The 25834-nt window shown below is 33.8% G+C and overlaps 2 protein-coding genes across 9 annotated transcripts in view; one reads left to right on the top strand and one right to left on the bottom strand.

Moving 5' to 3' along the window:
* The window catches only part of LOC147078313 (uncharacterized), a 35916-nt gene extending 33029 nt beyond the window's left edge, over nucleotides 1-2887 (bottom strand). For all 7 annotated transcript variants that reach the window (XM_085958473.1, XM_085958483.1, XM_085958482.1 and 4 more), the window contains exons 1-4: nucleotides 2539-2887; nucleotides 2167-2354; nucleotides 962-1158; nucleotides 227-389 (exon numbers count right to left, since the gene is read on the bottom strand). In XM_085958473.1, the coding sequence (XP_085814599.1) occupies nucleotides 227-389; nucleotides 962-1158; nucleotides 2167-2354; nucleotides 2539-2683 (693 nt within the window). In that variant the 5' untranslated portion in view covers nucleotides 2684-2887. The remainder of the gene's footprint in view (nucleotides 1-226; nucleotides 390-961; nucleotides 1159-2166; nucleotides 2355-2538) is intronic.
* A 703-nt stretch (nucleotides 2888-3590) lies between these two features.
* LOC147078312 (non-lysosomal glucosylceramidase) lies at nucleotides 3591-25515 on the top strand. 2 transcript variants are annotated; one of them, XM_085960527.1, is made up of 14 exons: nucleotides 3591-4018; nucleotides 5734-5822; nucleotides 11182-11362; nucleotides 12889-13051; nucleotides 14400-14526; nucleotides 17265-17501; nucleotides 17645-17768; nucleotides 18874-18999; nucleotides 19175-19285; nucleotides 19803-19917; nucleotides 21480-21609; nucleotides 23354-23498; nucleotides 23601-24029; nucleotides 24467-25515. In XM_085960527.1, exons 1-14 carry the CDS (start codon nucleotides 3876-3878, stop codon nucleotides 25107-25109), a joined length of 2763 nt encoding a protein of 920 aa, XP_085816653.1. In that variant the 5' UTR covers nucleotides 3591-3875; the 3' UTR covers nucleotides 25110-25515. The 2 variants fall into 2 exon arrangements, with proteins under 2 accessions (XP_085816653.1, XP_085816652.1); XM_085960526.1 differs by having other exon boundaries at nucleotides 23354-24029.
* Nucleotides 25516-25834: the final 319 nt, after the last annotated feature.

Below are 25834 nucleotides of genomic sequence, written 5' to 3'. Positions count from 1 at the left end.
ACCGTTGAGTAATTAGACATGACAGTAGCCACTGTACGATTTTATTGCGAAAGAGCATCTCCAGTAGACATAATTAATTCAAATCTCATTGCCACAAATAAATATGAACTGCATAATGTTACATTCATGTCCACTGGACATAATTTATTATTGCAGTTTAAACAATAATAATCTTTGAATTAGGTAATAAACTCTTAAATACTATAACTAATATATGATGTTAAACCTTTATGGGGGTAACGGTGTCGTCTTTCAATTCATTCTGTAAAAGAGCACCAGGGCTGCCAACACTATTTGAATCTTCATTCAAAACGGGCTCAGGGATAGAGTCGACAGGACTGCCGCCGGCTTTCAGGGTCTCGATTACGTCAGCCAAAGACACCCGGTCACTAAAAAAACCATTCATAAATATTTATGGATTAAAATCGGTAACCACATTACTAAACCCAAACAGGGGTCTATTGAGGTTAAACATATTCTCAGGTTAGCCAGTTTCTAATAAGTATGATAAAATAATAATAAACAAAAAATGTGATACTGCCCTGCCGCTTTATATGAGTAATAAACACAACCAACCATTGTAAATAATATGTATAGATATGTGAAAAATATAAAAATAAAGAGTAGCGCAAGGTGACATGGAAAGGCATGTTGGGCATAATCCGGAGGGACCACAAAAGAAACCAATAGATAAGGAGACAGACAAGAGTATGCGATGCAATATAAGGCCAAGTTATTGAAATGACAATGGGTGGACACGTTTGGCCAAATGCAGTTGTATGAGAGGCACTAGAACTCTGGATCGACAGACTCGTTGAGTTCATCAGAAGTATGGCAGCGAAGAGTGGAAGGAGCTAGGTGAGACCTTTATCGGTCGGTGGATCGAACCTGGTTGATGATGATTTAATCAAATCGTCATTTTTTATTGTCAATTATCTACAAATCTTGATTGTGTTCTCACCTAGCGATGAGTCTCCATGTTTCCTCGTCCTGGTCTTCCATGTAAAGGCGGACGTCCGCCCTGTGATCGGTGTGCAGCCAGTAGCAGCGGCCCTTCTCATCTCTCCCCATGGGATTTATCCGCAGGTCATTGCTCTCGATTTTGTTGACACCGGTTTTAAACTTCACATTGCACGTGAATTGGTATTCTAGTAAATTCTGAAAAATAGGCAAATGTTAAAATATAGACAACAAATCTCTTTACTTTACATATAGTGAACTTAACAAATAAAAATTAAAGACATTCATAACATGAAAGGATAAAACAAAGAAATATAGTTATTACTTTATTTTAAGAATTTATAAAACAATATTCGGTTCTCGTCTTTTCAGTGAAGCCAGCGGCAATTTTTTTTTGAAAAAAGCCGATATACCAGATTATTTGTTAGGTTAGGTGAGGTTATCATCCTTGAATTGATGAATTTTGCCGAAATCGGCTATGAAAATTGCCGCTGTTCCCATCTGACTTCTAGGAAACAGGCTTGTACCCAATATTCTCCTACACTGTCCTCACTCAAATGGAATAAATCAATATCTGAAGCAATTTTGTTAAACACAGTTATTGCTTTATACAGTGTCAACTTTCAATCTATGGAGGCCTATATGCTCTACTAGGGTGTGAAAAAAGTAATTTACCTTATTTGCATGCATAGAAAATATATAATAAATGATATTATTAAAGAGCATGATTATTATTGTTTTATGTATAATGTTCATTGTATTAACTATCAGTGCAGTTATTTATATCGTCACTGTTCTGGCAGAAGACACTAATTCGAAAAAATGACATATTGATTAGTACCAAAATGTTCCTTATTTCAAACTTTACCGTCTGGAAACCTTTTTAATAAATAAACAGTCTTTATTTTAAAGTCATCCTTTTTACCATTACTTAATAAACTCACATGATAGACCATTATTTCAAACATTTTAATAACTTCAAAGTCAAATTACTCAAAACTAGTATTCTCCAGTTAGTGTGTTCTGCCAGAACAGAGACGATATTATGTAGGTTAGTCAATTTTATACTAATTCCAAAGAGCCTAGGTTTGTACTGAATGTTTTTATTTCATGAAATTTAATGTTTTTCGGAATTTTCACCCAGGGAAACGGGTGCAAACCAAAGTAGGGCAGCATGTGTACAATAATAATATAAATAAGATTTACCTTGAGCACCCTGAGTTTCACTTGGCTGCTAGCTTTTTTATAACCGAATCTTTCCAATTCCCAAGCGTCTTGGAGATGCCCACACTGGTGACAGAATTTTATGAGGCATTTCTCCCATCTTTCGGCGTGAAAGCTCTTGACAGCTCGTCTCAACAGAGTGATATGAAGATCCCTGAGAGGCCCTGAAACTATATTAAAAGTTATTAAATAAAAGGAGTTATCAATAATAACACAGACGCAGACATATTGCGGACAGTCGACTAATTATATAAATAATCGGAACATATAATACGGCTATGTATTTCAATATTTATATGAATATACCGTCTATGCAATATAATTCAAAAGGCTAGTGCGGCAGATATAGTATACCTTCTTGGGTGTTTTCTAACATTTCGACGAGCTGATTTATGCCGGGTGATTCCAGAGCACATAATTTGCCAAATATTTCGAGAAACGAACAGATAACTGCGAAATTAGGGTCACAACCAGTCGAAACTTCACAGTCCGACGCCATATTCGCAGACTCAGATAATCATCGGCCCGAATACTTAACTAAATACAATTCATTTTTACATTATAAATATGTTTTAATTTAACTATTATACACCATGGTTGACGTGAATACTTAATACTAATATTATACAAAGTACAAAATATTTGTTAGGATCGTCTACAACACAAAATGACAACCAAACACGAAGCCATCACCAATCACTTCACTTCATTTCGGCTTTTCAGTATTACCAGATTCAAAAATAAATAGTTGCGGTGTTAGAAAGTTTCTAGATACAAAAATCCATTAATTACAAAGAGGTCATCAATCTCTTTGATTAGTTACCTATTTTACCACCAACTTTAATCGACCACCAACCTGTTCTTACAAATTGAAAATAAACTAAAGCCGCGTTGACACGATCCAAGTGCACTTGGACCGAGTACCATCCAAGTGTACTCGTATGAGATATCTTCATACTAATTATTCCTATCCAAGCTACTTGGACCGCGTCCTACTCATCCAAGTTAACTTGGATAGGAATAATTAGTATGAAGCTGTCACTTGGATGGCACTCGATCCAAGTGTACTTGGACCGTGTCAACGCGGCTTAAATGGTGAGAGCAAAAAATATAAATTATGTATTGTAATAACCCGTTTATCTATTTTCCAATATCTTCGCGGTTATCATACCTAGTTCTTTCTGTTGACCAACATACAAGTGGTCAACGCAAAAAATAATTTTCTGCTAATTGTTTTGACCAAATTTAGGATTCAATTGAAAGAAGGCTCAATATTGGCCGAAAAAATGCGTTTAAAATAAATTATTTAAAAGGTAGGTAAGGTAAGGAATATGGATTGTATATTTTTTAATGTCAGTAATTTTAGCCATTTTAGCAGTCGGGTATCCCTAATTTAAAAGACGTCTGCTTGAAAACCGGCTGGTTATCTTCACCGCGGAGAAAATAATAAATTATTTGTTATTCTCGTCTGTGTGATTGTGATTACATATTATTATTATGATGTTGGCGATAAGAAATAGAGAAAAATCATAAAAACGCCGAGTGAGATGTTGGCATTGCCAGTGAATATATTGTGCGATATATAGATATTGTTCTGTTGTAACTAGTTAAAATAATCGCGCGCTGCTATATTAAAACGTCAAATTGAAAAATAATGAGTTAATAATAATAAAGATAATTTTTAATTTATCATGGACGATACAGTTAACGTGCATTGCAAACCGCCGAACCACGGGCTTAAAATAAAGCTAGATCACGAGTATCCGGAGAAGAAAGTTCCTAATAAAACAACGAAATGGCGACAGATATTGCCTTTGGTTCCACTGAGTATGAGGTTAAAAATCTTCGGTTACCTATTATTATATTGTTTATAATTTAAAAAAAAATCATATTTAAAACATTATCTAATGGTTTTTCCTGCTATTTGGCTTCCCTTTCCTTTCTAAGATAACACATTCAAATCCAATTAGATGTTGGCATTGGAAAAATTATGTAGGTATGCAGTGATTTACTGCATCTCGGTATACTCGGTTGCTCTAACCAGTCTAACCTTTCATTGTTTGTGTCTGTAATTTATCTATTGAAGCCATGATGATATTGATGTTTACTAATTTTCAAATCGTTTAAAAGTTACTTCTTACATCTCGTTATACCCACAGGAAGAGAAAATATGAAATGTCTTGTCTTCTGTATTGAAATGTATTATTTCAGCCTTGCCTAGGTATAACAATGTAAACACTTGCACACTTCATCTTCCAATTTGCTACAACTTTTTAATTCTGCCTTTTAACACAGAGTATTTTGCGGATGCCTTCGATTAAATGTGTTGGACGCATTCCGTCAACTGTCTACATTTGTGCGTTAAATAGTTTTCAATCTTTCAAAGGAAGCAGTGTTTGCCATCTTTGTGTATGCTGATTATTATACAAAGATGTAAAAGCTATGGTATTTTAAAAAGATTAGTACACACAGGAACATTGTTGGTTTCATTTTAAACTGATACTCTTAAAATATTGAGCCAATAATACAGTGAAACTTTTGGTAATTGTGCCGCAGAGGTCGCCATGAGATTTTATGTTTTTTTTTTACGAAAACAGTTTATTCCATGTCAGTGGCGCACCCAGAATTTAATATTGGGGGGGGGGCCCAAGGAGGAGAATGTAAATTAGTCCTATAGGCTCTTTTTCTTCTTCACAGCCTAATTTCTCGTTTATAGGTCTATTGCACTCGGTGTACTTACACCATGGTCCCCACATCCTGAAACGGGCCCTCAGGCTAGGATATTTGGCGGGCCCCCTACCTACCGCTAATATTAAAGGCAATGTGAAACACTTCATCAACGTTTTTCAAATTGTGTTTTAGTTCAAATTAAGGGTACTTATACAGTGAATTATTGGCGATTTTTAATACATCTACTTTAATAATGGAGCTGTCGAGTATCGACACATAATAATCAAAAAATATATTGCACAATTATATAAGCAATTGAAAATGTTCATGGCCATGAAGTATAATAGCGCCGCGCCGCAGGGGACTTTTTTTACTATTAAAGCTAATTTATGATTTGTGTTTATCTCACTTATCTGGTCAACCCGACACGCCGGGCCCCCAGGCTAGAGCCCTGTCAGCTCTCCCCAGCCATGACCTACACCACTCCGAAATTCAGGTGGACACCGATAGTAATAAATATATATATATATATATATATAATAAATATGGCCATTAAATATAATGTAATAATAAGATTTGACCCTGCAACGAATTCACATTTTATTACATTTTTTTACAATTGCCAGTTTATCTTTAAATTAAAAAAAAAATAAAAAATCTTTTTAGTGTTTTCAGATACATATGTATTAATTACTACAGTTAAAATTGTAAATTATCAAAAAAAATCTCAAATTGCAAGCTTCGTATTTTTCCGTTAGGTGCCTCTTTTCGCCTCTGATAGTATAAGCATCCCCCTTAAGTACTTATATGAAGTATGCCGTTTTTGTTATTACACCTCTTAGCTTAGATATCTTGGTTCATTTTGTACTTTTGTTTTAGATACCTATCTTATTATTGCAAAACCACCATGAGCGGAAGGAAGCCTACAATGGACTTTCTAAAATTAGAATCTGCCAAACCTATTTACGGTAAGTTATTAAAAATTTATTTTTACTTCCTGGTACTACAACCCATGGCCCCCACAAGGGGAGGGATGACAGGGCTCTAGCGGGGGCCCTGCGTGGCGTGTCTGGTCAAATATGTAGTTGTGTGATACAATTTTTAATAATTGTGTCGATATTCGACAACTCCATTATTTATATGAGTGTATTCGAGAAAAATCACTAAAAATACACTGATTACCCTTAATTTTATCTGGAACACCCATTGGAAAACGCTTCTGAAGATTGTCACACTGCCTTTAACCCTGCGATAGGTAGGAGTCCCGCCAAAGATCCTGGCCTGGGGGCCCGCTGCAAGATATGGGAGCCATGCTACAACCCTTCATGGGTCTTGGTCTCCTCTATAATCTACCTCCATCCAGGTCTGTCCATAGCCGCTTTGCTACAGTTTTAGACGTCCATGTCCAATTCGACACTATGCTTCCATCTTGTACGAGGTCTTTGTTTGCCTTCCGACTTCCCGAATGTCAGTTTATTTGTCATGCTCGTGACTCATCCATTCTGTGTGCATTATAGCTTAATGGACTGGATCGTGTGTGTACACCTTGTTATTGTATCACCGTCTACACCTAGACTGTGTGTCATTGGTGACCTTGAAGATACTGCGTAGCATACTTCATTCGAATAAGCCCAGCATTCATTCCATGATTTCGGTCATGCACTAGGTTTCCAAAGCATACATGACAACTCTTTTTATTTACTTGATTCAAATTCAAAGACGAGAAAAACGTCTTAATGGAGATTGTTCGTCTTATCACATCCGGGATTACTGATTCGAATTTGGCCATGGAATATGAAAGTGTCTCGCAGACTCCTTGGACAATACTTATGTACTAACCATTTAAATATGGGCTTCTTTTATTTCAACACTACAACAGCCCATGAGACCCCACAGTCACAAAAACACTTTGGCTTTGAGAAAACATAGATGTATTGTAACCTCACCGAAAATCGAACCCTGAGCCACCGGATGAAAAGCCAGTGCATTACACATTGGACTACAAAGGCTGCCATGCATAATAGCAAAATTGTGCGGCTTTCGCATTTGCCCCAACACATTGAAGTAATTGCAATGGTATGATTAAATTTTATATTTGCTGAACGACTCAAAATATTCTTCTCTCAATCTTTTATCACATTTTTTTTTAATCGACTCTATAATCCATTGGGGATCTTAATCGTCTTATGAGGGGGTTTCTTGACAGATTTGTTCACAAGAAATGGTTGTCAACCATACATTGAATTTGATAGAACCATACACCGGATCCAAACCTTCATTGTAAAACGATATGAAATTTTGCCAGACGCGGGATCTAAACCCCGCGACCAATGGCTTCAAAAGCGGAAAATCTGCCACTCATTCAACGCAGGCACTGCATAAAAATCAACAAAAGTAAGATGCACGTAGTTGCTTCTTCGGACTACTAAGAAATCATACTACTGACAATTGTCGCTTTGGCTCCATTATTTTAATTTACCTACAGTTGGTGTTTTTGTGCAAACAAAACTATGTTGAATATATTCAGGCTTAAATGAACAATTAATTATTACTGAAATAAATCAAATATACAGTCACATATTATTACTTATATCAAAATCGTATGGGGGATTTTATGATGTAACGTTTCATGTCACACTGGATATTCCAATTTTGAAATATATTATTTCTTTTTAATACTTGAGAAATTTTTAAAATGACCATTTGAGTCGTCGTGTCGAAAAACCCCCTCTGGGGAAAATAATGGATAGGTAACTGTTTGCAAGACAATTTTGGCAGATTTTTGTCACTTCTACATCTTCAAATCTTGATACTTCCACATAATAAGCAACATGTTTTTCTTGCTACTGATTTATGATTAGTTTTCATTCAGTTTTTTCCAGAGCATAGATATAAAAATTGCGCATCTAACAAGCTTGCGTGTGGAATGGGCAAGCTAAATTTTATTAACATATTTACAAATTAGTCCATTTTTATGTAATATTTAAAATTTTCAAATTTTCAAATTATGAGTTCTACCAGTGGTGGAGTTAGTCTAAAATTTGACATAAATAGTGCACACTAAACCTTGTCAGTCATAGTTATTTGTTTTCATTGAACTAAGAGCACAATTTGCTGATAGTGCCAGTTAGTTTTTAAAATTCAATTAAACCCTGCCTAAGCCAAACCATCATAGTTTAGGTATGCTATGGGCGATCCGACAAAAATAGTGAGTAAAACACTTTTTCAGTCACTTATTTGTTTCCGTTGAATTAAGAATACATATTACAGATGGTATTGGTTAGTTTTTTTAAATTCATTAAGCTCTGCCTAAACCAAATTATAATCGATAAAAAATATTTTATAGATAAACGAACATTTTTTGACTTTTATCTTTGGCTTGGATTAAGTAGGATTTAATTGAATTTTAAAAGTTTACACACACTATCTACATAATGTAGTCTTAGTTCAATGAAAACAAATACGTTTTACCGACAAAGTTTAGTGTGCACTATTTATGTCAGATCTTAACAGCCTAGATATACCCTTCGCCACTTAGTTATACACCACACCACATATGCAGGGAGCAATACCTAGCAACCAGTCTAAAATTATTTTTTTTCAGTAGGCACATTAATTAATATTATTATTTAATTTTATTGTCTCTAGGTGTAAAGTTTACACTTCATTATCAAGTAATTTGAATATAGTTTGGTATCTCATTAGTATTTAATATAGGGTCAGATGTCAAATTTTTTAAGTATTTCCCTAGAAGTGATTTCACCAATACTAAAATCGATATGGCACGTGTGGCTTAAAACAATTGAATAATGCTTCAACGGAATGTCCAAACCCGGCCTATTACCAATTTAATGTGTTAAAAAAAAACAATTTTATTGCCAGTGGAAACGTGGTTAAAAGCAAATGTTTACAAAGATTTCTTATCAGCCATCATAATCCAACATAAAATAACAAGAAAATATTGCAGATGTGATTACATGTTTATCGAGTTCATAATGTTATTATTCTGCAATGTGACAGTTTACTTGACAGTCAGATGGTTAGCTTTGATATTTGCACTTTTATAATTATCTACGCAAACCAAAGTCATTGGCGGAAAACATTCTCTAGAAGACAAAGCATAAATAAATTTGTCAATGTCAATTGTCAATGATGTTCATTGTTGCAACTATTTGATCATTTAGAAATGCAATTGATGCGATTGTCATATGCGATTTTCTCAATTGACGGCAAATGATGAGAATTTTGATTGACAACTTAAAGCTGTTTTTAAACAATCAGTTTTGCTATCCAATCAGTCTCCGTTTCCGTCGAGCTGTCAGATAAACTGACGTGTAGATGCATAACTGAAGCGGCCGACTGAAACCAAAACGGAGACGAGACAGGATGGATTTTCTATCAGTTTTCGTTTCCGTTTTTAGAGTTGCCAGTTAAATTGACGTGTAAATTACTAAGTTGCCATATTTTTCTTACTACTATTCTAATTTTGATTGAAATATTGTAATTTATTTAAATATAGGTGCTGCATTACACTAACCAATATATTGTTTAGAAAGTAATTATAAAAATAATATTCATTTTTAGTGGATAAAAAATACGTAAATATACACCGCCGATTCCGAACTGACCTGCCGACTGAAACCTCCACTGAATGGACAACTGATAGAGTACAAGCTGTACAAGAGTACAACTGATAGATTCAAAACTGAACGGACAAAAACAGAAACCTCGACTGAACGGACAACAGAACTGACATTTAAAAGGACCTTTATTGATCGTCTCCGGAGCGCTTAAGATTTATGATTAAGTTGGCTGCAAGTCATTTCATTTTGCATTTATAGCAAGCATAACACTATCACGTGCTATACTATATTATCACGTGCACCCGTCAAAAACCTCAAGCATTTCAATCAAAGATATCAAAGAAACCTTATTGAGATTAGGAGCCTAAACGTAATATGAAAATGCGGCAAAAAAATTAACACTCTAAAATGGGACATTGGTTTTTTGTTTTTTTTTTATAATAAAAAATGGCACTTACATCGAGTGGCGAAGGGTGGAGGTAGGTTGTGGAGATCCGACATAAATAGTGCAAACAAAACTTTGTCAGTCATAATTATTTGTTTTCATTAAACTAATAATACAAATTGCAGATGGTGCTGGTTAAATTTTAAAATTCAATTAAACCATAGGATAAAAAATTTTCTTCTGTCCATAAAATATCTAAAATGACGCCATTACTTAATCATACATAATTTTAGATATTTTATAAATAGGAGAATATTTTTCATTTATTACGGTTTGGTTTGGTAGGGCCTAATCGAATCTTAAAAACCATTACAATTTGTATTCTTATAGTTCAATGAAAACAAATAAATATGACTGATTAAGTGTGCATTATTTTTGTTGGATCTCCACAACTACCATTACTATTATGGTTTGGTTTAGGCAAGGTTTAATTGAATATTAAAAACTAACCAATCCAATTTGCAATTTGTATACACATTCGCGGACACATGTTACATGTTAGTGATATGACACATATGAAAAATTTAATTTTTTAAATTTTCGATGTAGATATATAGAAATGAGATCTTAAGATATGACACTATCTAATGGAAATATGTTCGCACCGTGACACAAGTAGTAGGGAACATATTGTTTTAATCCAAAATACGACTTTTATAAACATCGTGTCACAGTACAGATCCGCGAATGTGTTAAATCAAAACAAATAAGTGTGACTGACAAAGTTTTGTTTGCACTATTTATGTCAGATCTTCACAGTCTACCTCCACCCTTCACCACTCCTTACATCACACTGGAATTTCCATTAGTCATTATTACATAATATATTTGTTATAAATTGATGATATATATTTTATTAATCACCAAATGAACATGGTCAACTTGTACCAAATCCAAAACATTCACATTATAACACAAATGGCGCTAGGTTACTTGTGCAAATATAGCCTGTGAAAGGATAGACCGTATTAACTATTGTACATGAATAAGCAGTCAAATATACTGAGCCATCATTGTTTATAATATTTTGATGAACAATCACATAATTCTTGTTGCAATGCGTCCACACTAAAAAACCATTACTCTATTGGTATCAAGTATTGTAATACGAGGAACGTTTAACGCTTTCTTGATTATTATTGTTCTATATTTTTATTGTCGCCTGCAGATTTGTTACAAGATCTCAAGCAAATTTCATATTGATTGGGATGGTATTTACTTGGTAAATTCTTTACGAAGGTATTGTTTGTTGTCGTTATAATTTGAGTGCTTTCTGATGAAATAAGTTCTTCTTTCCAGGCTGTCCGCTTGGAGGAATCGGCGCTGGCACAATTGGAAGAGGCTTTAAAGGAGAGTTTTGCCGCTACCAATTGTGTCCGGGGATGTATGAATATATCACAGTACCCGAAAACCAGTTCATAATCAACATCAGGGATTCTAACAATGTCACCATATTCCAAAGCGTTCTGTCAACCTATGAGTAAGTGACACATTTCTGTTATCACTGTCTATTGTTCTTGATAACAGATGCTTCTGCTAAATTAGGTTATCTCTATAATAAATAATGATATCGGTACATTATTGTCAGGTTAAAAAACTGTGACAGGAAAAATACATTACTTTAATTTCATAGTCAAGTGTACAATAATTTCAAACCATGTTAATTGATATTTGAACTGTAGAGATTAGAATGCCCGCCTCTACTTCTATGGGTTGCCAATTTGAACCCATGGGTGGAATTCACTATTTTTTCTGATAACACCTGTTAATTAATATTTAATTGCCACATTTAAATATCATGTTAATTATATCTAATGGCCAGTCGCAGTGTCAGCACTAAATGAGTATCCATGCTTCAATTCAGGGTGTGTACCCAAAGGGTTAAACAATAGGCAGCAATCAATCTTTACGAAAATTCTGTTAGGATATATATTTTTAATAAATACATCCCATATACTGTGAAACAGTAGCGAAGAGTGGGGGTAGGCTGTTAAGATCCGCCATAAATAGTGCACATTATTAAACTTTGTTAGTCATACATATTATTTATTTTTATTGAACTAAGACTACAATTTATGGATGGTACTGGTTACTTTTAAAAAATTAATTAAACACTGCCTAAACCATAATAGTTTTGCTATATTTTGGGTGATAGAAAAAAATTGCGCACACTTTTTCATTCATATTTATTTGTTTTCATTTGGTTAAGAATACATATTACACATATTGTTTCATTTTTTTTTAATTCAATAAGCCCTGCCTAAAATATTATTCTGTCTATAAAATATTCAAAGTTATGTATGATTTAATTGCATAATTTTAGATATTTTATAGATGGATGGGTATTTTTTTTAGGCAGGGATTAATTGAATTTTAAAAACTGACCAACAAACTATAAATTATTGTAGTCTTATTTCAAAATTTTATTTGCATTATTTATGGCGGATATTAACAGCCTACCTCCACCCTTCGCCACTCCTGTGAGATAAAGATCTTCTGTATATTCAGTACCTACCTATTGAATAAAAAAAAATATTAAATTCTAATGGATTTAAATTCAAATTCCATCCATTACCTTCGGTCAATAGTATTAATATAATTAAAAAAAAATATACAAAAATATAAAAAATATAAAAATAAATATTTTATGTATAAAGTGTCACTTAAATTCGTGTAAATGTGTAATACATAATAATGATAATATGTTGTAAATAACAGGCATATTATTATGTATTTAATATACTTCAAACATTTCTGTAAAACAGTGGTATCGAAACATTTTAAGTGACTTCAAAATGATCTTTTGACAGAAGTCTACTCAGTCATCGAAAAATTTCAAGTTGCATAGAGAAGTCAAATTTTAAAATGCAATTGCTTTTAATATTTAACAGAAACTCTCTAACTAAACTATGTGAAATAGTTAACTGAAGTTGTCTTTGCAAGTGAAGGTGTAATATTATTTAACATACATAATTATCATAATTTTTGATATTACTGTTGTTTCAGAAAACCAAAGAAATCTCCGCTGAACTGGGAATGGAATCTGCAAGGATCTGATTGTGAATATACCGCCTTATATCCGCGGGCTTGGACGCATTACGATTTAAGTAAATATGGCATCAAACTGGTCTGTAGACAGATATCTCCTGTGATACCACAAAACTATAAGGTTTGACTTTCCTTTTCTCGCGCTTACCACTATATATTTATTCAGTAATTAATTAAATAAAATTTATTTAGGTTAACAGGCCTAGAAAGATTCATCTGTACTTTTAGTATTACAAAATTTGGTTGAGATTCCAGAACATTTTTAGCTTGATTGGATTGGTGACAAGCTACGGATGTCACAAGTGAGTTTTAACCTGGTCTATCTTCTCTTCAAACTAATTGGATTCCGGCGTCCTGGGAGGCTGATAAATACCATCTACAGGTATATATGGGGGAGCTACGGGATGCTGGTATAACTTGGGAAGATCCAATAATACTGGCGAGGGACGGATTCTTTAATGCACTGCAGGATGTCCATATGTTCTGACTAAGAATGGACGGAAATGGACTAAAAAGAAGAAGTAACACAAATGCAAGGCGTTTTATATCTCAGTGCAGCCGAGGCAAATAAATGTCTGAACACAAAAGTATAAACATTGAATGAATCTGGAATCAGGTTCAAATCTTGGGCCTGGCAAGTACACATACATATTGTTTTTCAATTTGTGTATGAGACAGAGTATGGACCTAATAGGTTGAGCAAGTGGCTGACATCCATTTCTCGTAAAAACGAAATCTGTTAATACAAACCTCCACTCTGTGGAGGCCCATATGATCTTATTAGGATCGGACATGGACACGGAAGAAGAATCTGGATTGCGAAATGATTCGCAGTTTATTTAATCTTTGCCTTAGTAACCATTTTTCCGTTTAGCTTTCATATAATGGTCTATCTCCTCAGAAGATAATTTTCTTTAATGTAACAAAAGAAAAATAATTCACCATATTAAATAAAAATTATTTTATGACAGTTTTAAGTTTTTATCTGAACTACTGAAATTTACTTTTGAGTTTATCACATAACTTGAGCATGTAAACAAAACACATGTCATAAAATCTATACTTTAGAGCTAATGTATCGTATGTATGATTTTCCAGAAAATCTACCTACCTACAGGTTTTGTACTGTATCATATTTTAACAGAAACCTGAGTTTCCTAAAACCAAAAAGCCAAAAGTCCATTGACATCAAGCGACTGAAAAAGCTATTCTATTCTATTTGGACATACGATACACTGGCTCTCAGGTACAGGTAATAAATATGGTAAATACCAAATGACGGAGACCTACATTACAATAAATTATTACCAAGTAAACGCTGAATCTCTATGAGATTATTGTCTTATCGTTAATCTGGTACAGTAGCGCAATGTGATAGCACAGGACTCAATGGAATTTATCTACAAAGCATTCTTTGTAGTGTATAAATTATTTTGTTGTCTAATTAATTCTTTTGCATTATGTTGCAGGACAGTAGTTTACCATGTGCCGTATTTGTTTGGGACATAAAAAATGTTTGCGACGAACGGCGATCTGTCAGTATCACTTTTACATTCAAAGACACTTGTGAAGCCAAAGCCAAAAAGACGGCCAACGGTAAACGCAGTTTCCCATTCACTAATATAATATTATTTGTTAACAGTCTTCTCGTTGTGCAGATGTAGGTTAGTAGTAGTCAGAAGAGATTGACATAATGTGGGGTTTCTGACATATTGGACAAATGATGGTCTTTTACTCGAGTAGCTGTTTTTTTTTTTTTTAATTGCTCTGCAATCCGGTGTGGATCTCGGTTGCCTTCTCTGGAAATACACATCGAATTCAACAATACATAAGTTTAGTGGTGGACGCTAATCACTACTCTACCACAGGCACAATTTGGTCATTGTTAATAATAATTTCAGTTTTATTCCTGTGTATAGTGTGCAAGATCATTATTTTCTGCTACGTTCTTACATCTTATGATTTATTCATTTGAATAAAAAATAGTTTAATGCACTGTAATATTGTCTATTTAATAATAGAATAAAACATTTTTGAAAATCTGTCCACTGCTATGTTCTAATCAGGGAACACAGAAATAATGAGAAGTACGTTACCTTTTAAGTAATTCTTGAATGGAGAAATATCGGATAAACTTAAACACAAGCTAAAGAATATATTATTTTCAGTAGTTATGTCTGAAAATAATATATTCTTTCTGTTTGCATTAAAGTTTGTCACTTAACTTGGTAAAATTGGTAATATTTGAGGACATTCCAGAGGCTTTGTGTTTCAAGCATTTTTTGGCCTGATCTTCATTCAAGTCATAAACAAAATCTGGCTTCAAAATCTTGGTATATGGCGACTGGCTTTGCATTTCTATCTTATTATGTAATCTGTTCTGTGGTTCTAAATTTGGACAGCCGATTGCTTACCATGTCCGGAAACTTGTACGTATGCAGTTCGCTGTATCACACTTAACCGTGAAATGTTGTATCGGAAATATGTATATGGCCGTATATTAAAGACCGTCCAACCTCTTAGGGGTTGTATAGTAGTGACATAAAATTCATGTCTAAATAAAACACGGTTCTTGTCGGTTTACGTTTACATTTTACAGGAAGCCAGCAGCAAACAAATTTTGAGAATAACCGATATACTGGATTATTTGTTAGATTAGGTTAGGCTAGGTTTTCATTGTTGAATTCATGAATTTTGCCAAAATCAGCTATGAAAATTGAATTAATGTTCATATTGAATCTAATAAAATTGGAGACCGTATAGTATACGGTCATCTCTTTCCGATAAGAAAGCTCACTAAAACGCAATTTTTTATAGTACTTATTCCACTTTTAAAAGTGGAATAAGTACTATAAAAAAATTGCGTTTTATTAACCCTTTATAGGGCAAAGGTCGAAAACGGTTTATTTATCGACCATCTCATTTATGAGCTATAAGTCATACACTAAATATGGAAATATCAACCTTAGTGCGTCAAGACGTTGTCGAGAACGTTCTCTGGTTATGAAATAAACCATCTAATATGAAGTGTACGTCAATCGCTCGCAAAACACTATTTCAACGATTGGTCGATGTATCAGCCATTGCGCGTTTGCGGTCGCGACTCGACAAATTCGCGAGTGACACTTGACTTTGCAAGTCATTTTGTTCCCATTTATATTATGTGTTGTGAAAAAAGGTATGTACATAAGTATTTAATATGCATTTATTTATCGATTTACATTATATTTTTTACAAATATTTTGTGATTGAGTACTTGTTTCATTATTCTATTGCCAAGCGGGAAGTACATAACCTCAAATTTGCAATTCGCACGGCTGACTTCTAGAATTATTTTAAAAATAAAAAAGTGGCTTAGGCAGCTGTGTATAGTTATATTTTATTGTGAATATAGTATACTATCATAAATAAATTTTAGTCTTACTCAAAATATTTGGGATCGGAAAAGTTTTCAAAATATCCGCGAAGAAATGGTGTTTTTTTGTTAGTTGTGACATCAATTGAATGCTAAAGTACTAAATTACTATCAATATCGCAACTTTCATGGGTTTGTATTGTATTATATTTGACTGTAGAAGTAACATCATCATCAGCTGTGGTCTATACACTGCTGGATGAAGGCCTCCCCCATCATACTCCATTTTTCTCGGTCATTTCGTAATATGGTAATGTTGTAGGTCGGCAGGTACTGTTACGATAATATGTTTTATTTATTTTCAGTTCATGAGTAAATCTAAGAAAAAGAGCTGTCGATGTGCTTATTGTAGTACGGCTAGAGAGCCAAAACGCATATCTTATTTTTGTAAGCAATGTAACGTACCGCTTTGCATACTATGTTTTGTATGTAAATTTTGTATGAACCTACGATAATGGTTGTAAAAAAATAAAAAATGAATTGTAACTTTTCTTATGATTAAATAAATAATATGTACAACCATTATTTATTTGTTTTATTTGAAAAAAATATATCAAAAAATCAAAAAAAAAAAACACCTGAATGGGCACTGGTTGATAAAAAAACCATCATAAATTTTAGTTTTTCCAAATTTCTGATAGATATTTTTTATTTTTATATTGAAATTGTTTTAAGATATTAAATATCTGATGCAAAATGATAGAGATCGGTTAGAAATGAAGAAAATAATGCTTTGCCCTATAAAGGGTTAAATAAAAACAATACAATGCAGTTCCACCATGAATTGACAGTTAACAAAATAAAAGAAAAAAGAAAGCTCACGGCGAACTGTGCCACGGTGAATTTTTTTTTATGTACAATTTACATGTAACCATTGCTTACGATATACATACTATATAAACAATTTTTAAATTTTCAGTTGACGCTTTAAACTTCGAGCGATACTGTGATAACTATTCATGCGGCGTGTCATTGGAACAGAGCGTATCTGACATGGCGTGCACGTTTACCATTTCCAAACGCAAACAGTCCCACGACTCCATAACGGACGGTTTCTGCAGATTTAATACCAAAAAGACAGCCGGAGACGTGTGGAACTGCATACATTCCAAAGGTAGACTATTACCGGGAGATGTACCGAGTCTCAATCATCCAGGTAGACCAAAAGTATTTTTCTTCTTTTCCATGTCTGTCTTTTCAACAAAATATTTCCAAGAAATAAATTTACATACACATTTTTTTCTCAATACTTTCTGTTTCTGACTAACTAAAATATATTTAACTTCCTATTTGTTCCAGCCAATGCGATGGGTCTCTCTAGTCAGACTGTTTTAGAGCCGGGCGGAATAGGAAATTTTGAATTCTGTTTGGTCTGGGATATGCCTGTTGTTCATTTTGGTAACCGAGGACATAATCATAACAGGTAAGAGAGTTCATCCACTCTATACTCGTTATATCCTACACCTGCAGCATTGTTCCTCAATTTGTTTCTTAATTTCCAGAATTAGATATTTTGTGTAGCGTTTCTGTGTTATTTTGTGAGGTTTTTGTGGGTAATTGTGTTGTCTGCACCGAAATCCGAGACCCTATCGTTCCTTTTCTAGTATTGGGCAATCATTAATGACATGCCACACTGTTTGATAGGTGTTGCCATCACATAAACAACAGTATTTATTCTTTAGTTAAAAAGATTCAAATTGTGTTACCATATATTAGCGATGTTTTAGATTATGAAAATGCAGAGAAAAACAATTACGTTCCATTTCTGTCGTATATGCTTGTCACTAGGGAATCCAATCCCGAGACAAAATTTTAATCTCGGGATTTCGGGATTACAATTTGACAATCCCGGAATTGGCGTTTTTTTCAATAGTTGATATTATTTTTTTTTTATTTATACAAATAGCATTGATAAAATCGGTCAAAAATGTCTCGTATAATTTTTACTATTTAAGTCATTTAATGTTAATATTGTGTACGTTCAATTTTGGAAATACATGGGTTTAATATTGTAATATAGATAATAATGTGAAAGTAAAATATTTTTTTTAATATTTATTTAAGAAAGATAACATTTATAAAATTTGACATAGAAACAAGTGCCTTCCTGCACATCCGTGGCACTGGCGGTTAGACGCCGTTTGCATGCCAGAACGTCAGTGGCGTCTAGCTGGTTAAATGTACGAATTTTTTATTTTTCTGATGTTCTTACGATTGCGTATGACAACAAAAAATGGTTATTTATTATCCGTGAGCATCCGGCAGTTCCCCCTGTCACATGTGCAGGTACATACACTTCACTAACATGATTTTGTACACATACTAATTGAATGTGATTGATAAAAGAATCAATCCCGAAGGTTTCGGGATTATGCTTACTAATCCCGGGATTCATAGATATCGAAAATTGTCTGGGATCCCTGGATTGGATTCCCTACTCATCACGCACACAATTTTTTTTAGATCAAGAATTCGTAACAGAAGTCTTTCCAATGATTAGTAAACATGATTTATTTTACATTTCTCAGGTATTACACAAGGTTTTTTGGCAATGAAGGTATTGCTGGACCCAGTATCGCGACATATGCCCTTTTGACTTATAAAAAATGGGAAGAAGATATATATGAATGGCAAACGCCTATACTGGAGGATGAGTGAGTATTTATTTGTCTAAAAAGAACACCGCAGTAATAGTCGATTTTATCATAATATTATTTGTGCATGTTGGCACTATTCCGCTAGTTGAAAGTAGATTGAATAATTCTTTATTAAGTTCCTTCAACTAAGTTTTGTTCTCTAGGTAGATTAACTGTATGTAATGTCTTTCAGATCACTCCCCGACTGGTACAAAGGGGCAATTTTTAATGAGCTTTATTTTATATCCGACGGTGGCACCGTGTGGTTTGATGTGTCCGATCACTATCCTCGTGAGGACCCAAGGTAAATTTATTATTTTCGTTTAAATATTATTAATTGACATATCGGAAGTAAACTTATAACGTCATAAAATTAGTTTTTTAGTCGATAGCTATTTTGGTTGGGGTTCATTGATTTTAGTTTCACTGCACACTAAAATGTTCCAAGCATCCGATTAAATTTTTTCCCTTTTTTAAGCTTTTCCGAGCTGGCACAAGAAATAAAGAACAAAATGTCTTCTGAAATAAAGGATTAATGATCATCGCAACTTGTAAAACGCAAAAGAGAAGAACTTTATACATCATGTTATCGTCTAAAGAAATCGTCCACCGAAGCATACGAATCTATCATTGCATTAAGATTTTCTGGAATCACTATTTTTTTAAACAATTTATGGCGCACGCTTTTAATACAATTATTGGTCTATTAATTACAACTTATATATGCATTGATATTAATTTTTTTAGCCACCTAACTAAAGAATTTTGATTTAAACATCATAATTAAACCTACTAAAGATTTTTTTGCTTTACATTATCAGGTGGTCGTATGGTGTGTTTGGATACTTGGAAGGACACGAATACCGGATGTACAATACGTATGATGTACATTTTTATGCTTCGTTCGCTCTTTCTCAGTTGTGGCCGCGTTTGCAGGTAAAAATTTACGTAAACCTTCGTTTGCCAAACAGTCACGATGCCAAACTTTCATTTTGTTCTGTCACACGCCTCGCTTCAAAATGTCCCGAATTGCCCGCACATCCATCAGCATTTTAAGTTAGTATATTATTGAAACGCATTTTGATTTATTATTATTTAACATTGGAGCTTTGAAACTGCCCGCGATGAATGAATGGTTAAGTGTCCGCTTATGAAGTTATGGGTCTCATGTTCAAATCCTGCGCCTGGTAAATTTTCGCATTTTTCAATGTATGCTTGAATCCAAACAACGGTCCTGATAGTGTAAGCAAATGGCTAACATCCATTCCTCGTTTAAAAAAATCTGTTACGAAACATCTCCGTGAGGTGGCCAAGATCCACATTGGATTATAGCGCCAACTATTAGGTTTTATTGTCATTATGCCCACAGTAGAGTAGACGATAGAGTACCCATCTCTGAAGTCGCAAATGCGGGTTCGAATCCTGTGTCTGTCAAAAAAAAAATTTTCCTTTACTCAATAGGATATAATGATGTCCACAAATTGCTTGGAAATGGCCATGTACTTAACAAGTTGTTCAACGAATAGATAATCCCAGGACAGCCTGATTTTTATAACAGTCCGAGCAAAGAACGGAACCCCGAGCACTTATTATTTTCGAACTGGAACCCTAGTTTCAGAACTTAAAGTAGCCTATAATAATGTCATATTTCCTTTGCTACATACTCTTGAAGACTTGCTCTAAATTATTAATTTTTGGATTCAATCATTCGAAAAGTTGAATACAAGAATATTTAGTACCTACATATCTAATTGAATAATAATTTAGTTTAGTATGAAAATTTTAATCAGAGAACCCACATACACTATCGCATTACACACTTGTTACGCATTTACTTTTACAGTAAAACCCCATTAATACGAACATGGTTTTTTTTAAATTCGAACTAAAATGAAATTTTCGTGAAAGTTCATATTTCGAACAATTTTATTATACAAAATTAGAACAAAAAAACTGTTTTTAGTTCTACTGTTTCTTGTTATACGTTATGTAATTCGTAATTCGAATTTTTTTTCAATTTTCTATTCCATCTATTTTGAATTAATGTGGTTTTATTGTATGTATTATGTACCTTGTTCCTTGAAGAATATTTATTTCTTCTTTTTGTAAATGATCTACGAAGTCTTATGAGATGAAATTTTATTTCCATTGTGTGTGAAAGTCATCAATAATTTTATTTTCACTAAGTACCCAATGACAGAATGACATTTTTTTTAATCACACTTTAGATTGATTAAAAAAAGACAGCACTGAACCCTTTCAATTTTTTTCCATTAGAACCTTTAATGTAGTGGTTCCACATCTTTGATATCAAACCGTAGTACAATGTGTTCATAGATAAGAAAGAACTAATTTTTATTTTACTGTATTTATGTATTTAATAAATTGATAAATCGAGATTCAATAACCTTTAAATAGATGTAGGTACAATAATATAAATATATGTCTAAATATTAATGTCTAGGTGCAAAATTGATTATGGCCAGTTTTTATTACAGATGTCTTTGCAATACCAATTTAAAGAAACGGTCTCCAGAGAAATCTCCACGTCCAGGAAGATGCTGTATAGCGGCACTAAAAAAGATCGTAAGGTTATCAATAGTATACCTCACGATCTGGGTGACCCAGGTATATATTATAATAATATTTGTTATAGGGTTCGACAAATTATACACCTTAAATATACATAAATATGTATAGGTGTTCTTAATATGTAAAGAATTTTATCACATGATTGCCACTGCACTTAAAAAATTTAACACACTCATCCCATTGAAGTGCTTTTGCATTCACACACCTAATAGTGCACTTGACCACACTATCTTTTGAGAATTACCTCTGTATCAATCCAGAAATGTCGACGGATGAAGATGATAATTCGATGGCTCAGTTTCATAGTATAATAAGTCAAAAATTTCAAGTTTTGGGCTATGTTAGCCATTATATTCGTACAGTCGAACTCGGTTATTACTGTAACGGAAATAGCGAGATCTCGGATGTAATGAGGAAACATTCGTTGACATTTTAGTTTATGATTTTCTCCATACATTTATTCACTTTTATAACGAGCTACTAATCGGGTATACCGAGCAAAAATATCGTCAAAATTTTCTTAAAACTTTTTATGTGTCGATCGTTTAAAAACATTTTCGACCTTAAGCAATAAAATCCGACCGGGCCTAATGCCGCCGGGATCGGATTACGTTTATGACACTAATTAAGTGTCTAAGTACCTAATTGGTGTTTTTGCCGACAACATTGGAAAAGTATCCACACATAGTTGAAATTGCCTGTAAAAAATCCAAGCTTTGTCAAGTCAGTAGGTACCTACCAGCGTTCATTACAATAAACAACTTTTATAGTTTATGAATACCATGCTTGTTTCGGGGATTTTTGCGATGGTTTTCAGATTTTTTATGTTCTATGCTTAAATAGAATGTGGTGCGAAAAATCTTATATAAGGATATAACGAGTAATGCTTATAAAGAGCAAATTCGGTCGGTCCCATCTTCCTCGTAATAACCAAGTTCGACTGTATATCGCTCCTCTTCAGTTCCACAAAATTACAACTCGAAAAAATTACTAGTTGTCCTCGTAGGGCCGATGTTTTTGTCACTTTTCTTCAAGTCAGTGTAGGTGAGTCAAAACTTGGATCAGCCATTTTTACTCGAAACTACTAATTTCTAGTTGTAGAACCATGGAACTGAGCCATCAATATGTAGCATTCACAATGACAATAGAGAATGCAATCTTGAACAGAATTTTTAATTATGGTATTTTGGTATTTAGTATTTCCAATCCTGATAAAATAAAATAACTTTTTTTTTAAATTTAGTGTTTGCTATTTCATAATAGGTACCGTATTTTTCCATCAAGAAATAACAGTGAAAAAATGAATAAAACAATATCTTACTTTCCGTTCGGTGACATTGTTTTATTATGATTCAACAACTAAAGAAATTGACATTTTATGTATTTTTTTTTTCAATTGCAAAAAATTAATTCCCATTGTTGATAAGTCTTCGCTAAGATGCTAGCTATCATTCCTATTACTATGAGAAAAGAAAAGAGAATGATGTCTACAATATTTTTAACAAAAACTGGGCTTAATTTTGCTATAGTAGAGTTCTGGATTCTGGCATTACAAACATTAAATGTCAACAATGTAAATTTACCATACTGAATAATTCAATAATAGGTTTAATCGTATTTTATCGTCAGCGGTTGTGATAAATTCATCTTTTTATTCTCCTTAATATGTATACATATTTGTCAGCCCCTAGCTGTTTATTCATTAAAAATTATTTGTGTGATAATATACGAATGCCCATCACTTTTGGATAGATATATATGTGTACATTTCTGTTCTCAGAGGAGGAACCGTTTGATTTGATCAACGCGTACAATGTTCACGACGTCAGCGAGTGGCGAGACCTCAATCTCAAGTTCATCCTGCAAGTGTTCAGAGATGTCACCCTATTGAGGGCGGAGAAAATCCGCCTGGCGACAATCGATAAGTATGAATCTTTAGAATATATCGATGACATTGCCAATATCGACGACGATCTTTACGTACGTTCCACGTACCAAATTTCGAATAACACTGTTTTCGATCCTAGATTGAGTAACATTACTCCGATGCGACAGAGTGACAAGCCCGCTAAGGCTAAGCAAATGAATGGGTTTTGCAAACACGCAGGCAGCGATAACAGATTGAACAGTAATGGACCCCGAGAGAAACACGTCAGCATTAGCAGCTGCGATAACACAGAAGACGATCAGAGTCACGCGAAGCATCATGGTAGAGTAAGACACAATTCGTCGGGGAAACCGTACCACTCGCAAGTGTCGCAGTGCAGCGAGAGTATGGTCGAGGCCATTTTGATTGACGACGTGGTGGACGCGGAACGCTATTTGCAAGACATGTATCCCACTTGCAGGAAACTCATTGATAACATAATCTCGTGGGACACTGATGACGATGGAGTTATTGAGAATCTCGGTTGCCCTGATCAGACGTTTGACGCTTGGATAATGACAGGACCAAGGTAAATATTGTTTTAATAATAGAATTTAATTGATCCTGCTCGATTTTTTGATCCAGAAATCCTGGGATTAAAAATGCTCGAAAGCCTAGATTTCGGGATTTGCTTTTCTTTGTATGATTTTTTGTCAAATAATGAAGTTTAATTCAAATAATGCAGTTGCAAATGCAAATAATGTAAATAAGAAGAAATATTAAAATCTATGAAGACTGCCATTAATCTGACTTATAATTTTCTGGAGATTGGCAAAAATATATTTACAAATGTTAAACTTCTAACAATTTTTGTTAAGTCAATAATTTTTTTTTACTCGCATTATTGTATTGCTATTATGAGAGTTTTTTTTATTAATAATATTTGAAAATTGACTAATCTTCCAAACCCTCCGTCGTCACATGTTCTGTTTCAATATAATTTTTAATTGATTTCCGTTGTTGCAGTGCATACTGCGGAGGTTTATGGTTGGCAGTTTTACAGTGCATGCAGACAATGGCGTGCTTTCAAGGCTTGCAAGACGATATAAAATTCTTCAATAACATTCTAACAAAAGGAAAACAATCTTTTGAAAAGATACTGTGGAACGGAAGCTATTATGAATTCGATCAAAACAATAAAGTCATTATGGCCGATCAGCTTTGCGGCCAATGGTATTTGAGAGCGTGCGGCTTTCAATACCCCGTATTTCCCAGGGACAACGTTCACTCGGCTCTCAAGAGCATTTACGAAAACAACGTTTTAAAATTCGGCGGGGGAAAGTTAGGAGCGGTCAACGGGTACGTGCCGGCTACTTCAGATAAACCGGGACACATTGATTATTCTTCGGTTCAAAGCGAAGAGTCGTGGACTGGAGTTACGTACGGCCTATCGGCTCTGATGCTGCACGAAGGGATGACTAAAGAAGCTTTCGAAACTGCCGGCGGAATGCATAACAGTCTGACGCACAGGTTTGGTTTAAGTTTTCAAACACCGGAAGCCATATACGAAAGTGGAAATTACCGATCCATCAGCTATATGAGACCGCTCGCCATATGGGCAATGCAGCATGCGATCAATATGAAACCTCCCGATATATTATACCGTTGATGATTTGTTTAAATTGTTGATCTTTTACGACATTGTGCCTTAAACGATTAGGCTATAATATATTACGTATAGAACATTCGATGACCTAGTCTAATTTCTAGTGAAATTTATTATTACTTACCAAAGAGCGTCGATGTGATATTTTGAATATTTAAGTATTTATCGTTTCGGACTGCATCACATGGTCTAACCATTACTATTTACCCTAAAAATTTATTTAATCAATTAATAATTACTATATTTTTCAGTCATGCATTAGTCAATTCGTGTAAAAAGTGTAAGTAGAGCTATTAATTTTATTGTTAAGGGGGGACATGCTCGTCGAAGGTCAAAATTGAGTTTTTATTGTATTTTCAAACCATGATCCTGGACACTCCTTAAACGTTGTAGATAATCTATTTATATAATTTTGAAGCCTTATTATCCTTTATAGTTATTTTAAACATTTAATGACTGCATAAAGTATTTTTGTTACATAAAATAGTATTCTTTTAAACCTCTCGCTCTAATGTTTTAGAATATAGTCATATTTCGGTACATAACTGTGCAGTGGTGTTAAGATTTTTTACGTTGATTAATTTTTAAACGCATTTATGAAACCATTAGTATAATTTATTACGAGATAATTTTTGTAAAATATTCACGATAAAAAATTATATTGATAATCTCTGTGATCCCAAATTTGACAAGAATTAGGCATTTTATTATTCAAAAAATCGGCAAGA

This window comes from Rhyacophila brunnea, unplaced genomic scaffold (genome assembly GCF_057557595.1).
Source record: "Rhyacophila brunnea isolate RB1 unplaced genomic scaffold, BYU_Rbru_1.0 scaffold_11, whole genome shotgun sequence".
In the NCBI taxonomy this organism is placed as follows: domain Eukaryota; kingdom Metazoa; phylum Arthropoda; class Insecta; order Trichoptera; family Rhyacophilidae; genus Rhyacophila; species Rhyacophila brunnea.
The sequence above is the reverse complement of the archived record's forward strand: the minus strand, read 5'-3'. Positions and strand labels throughout refer to the sequence as shown.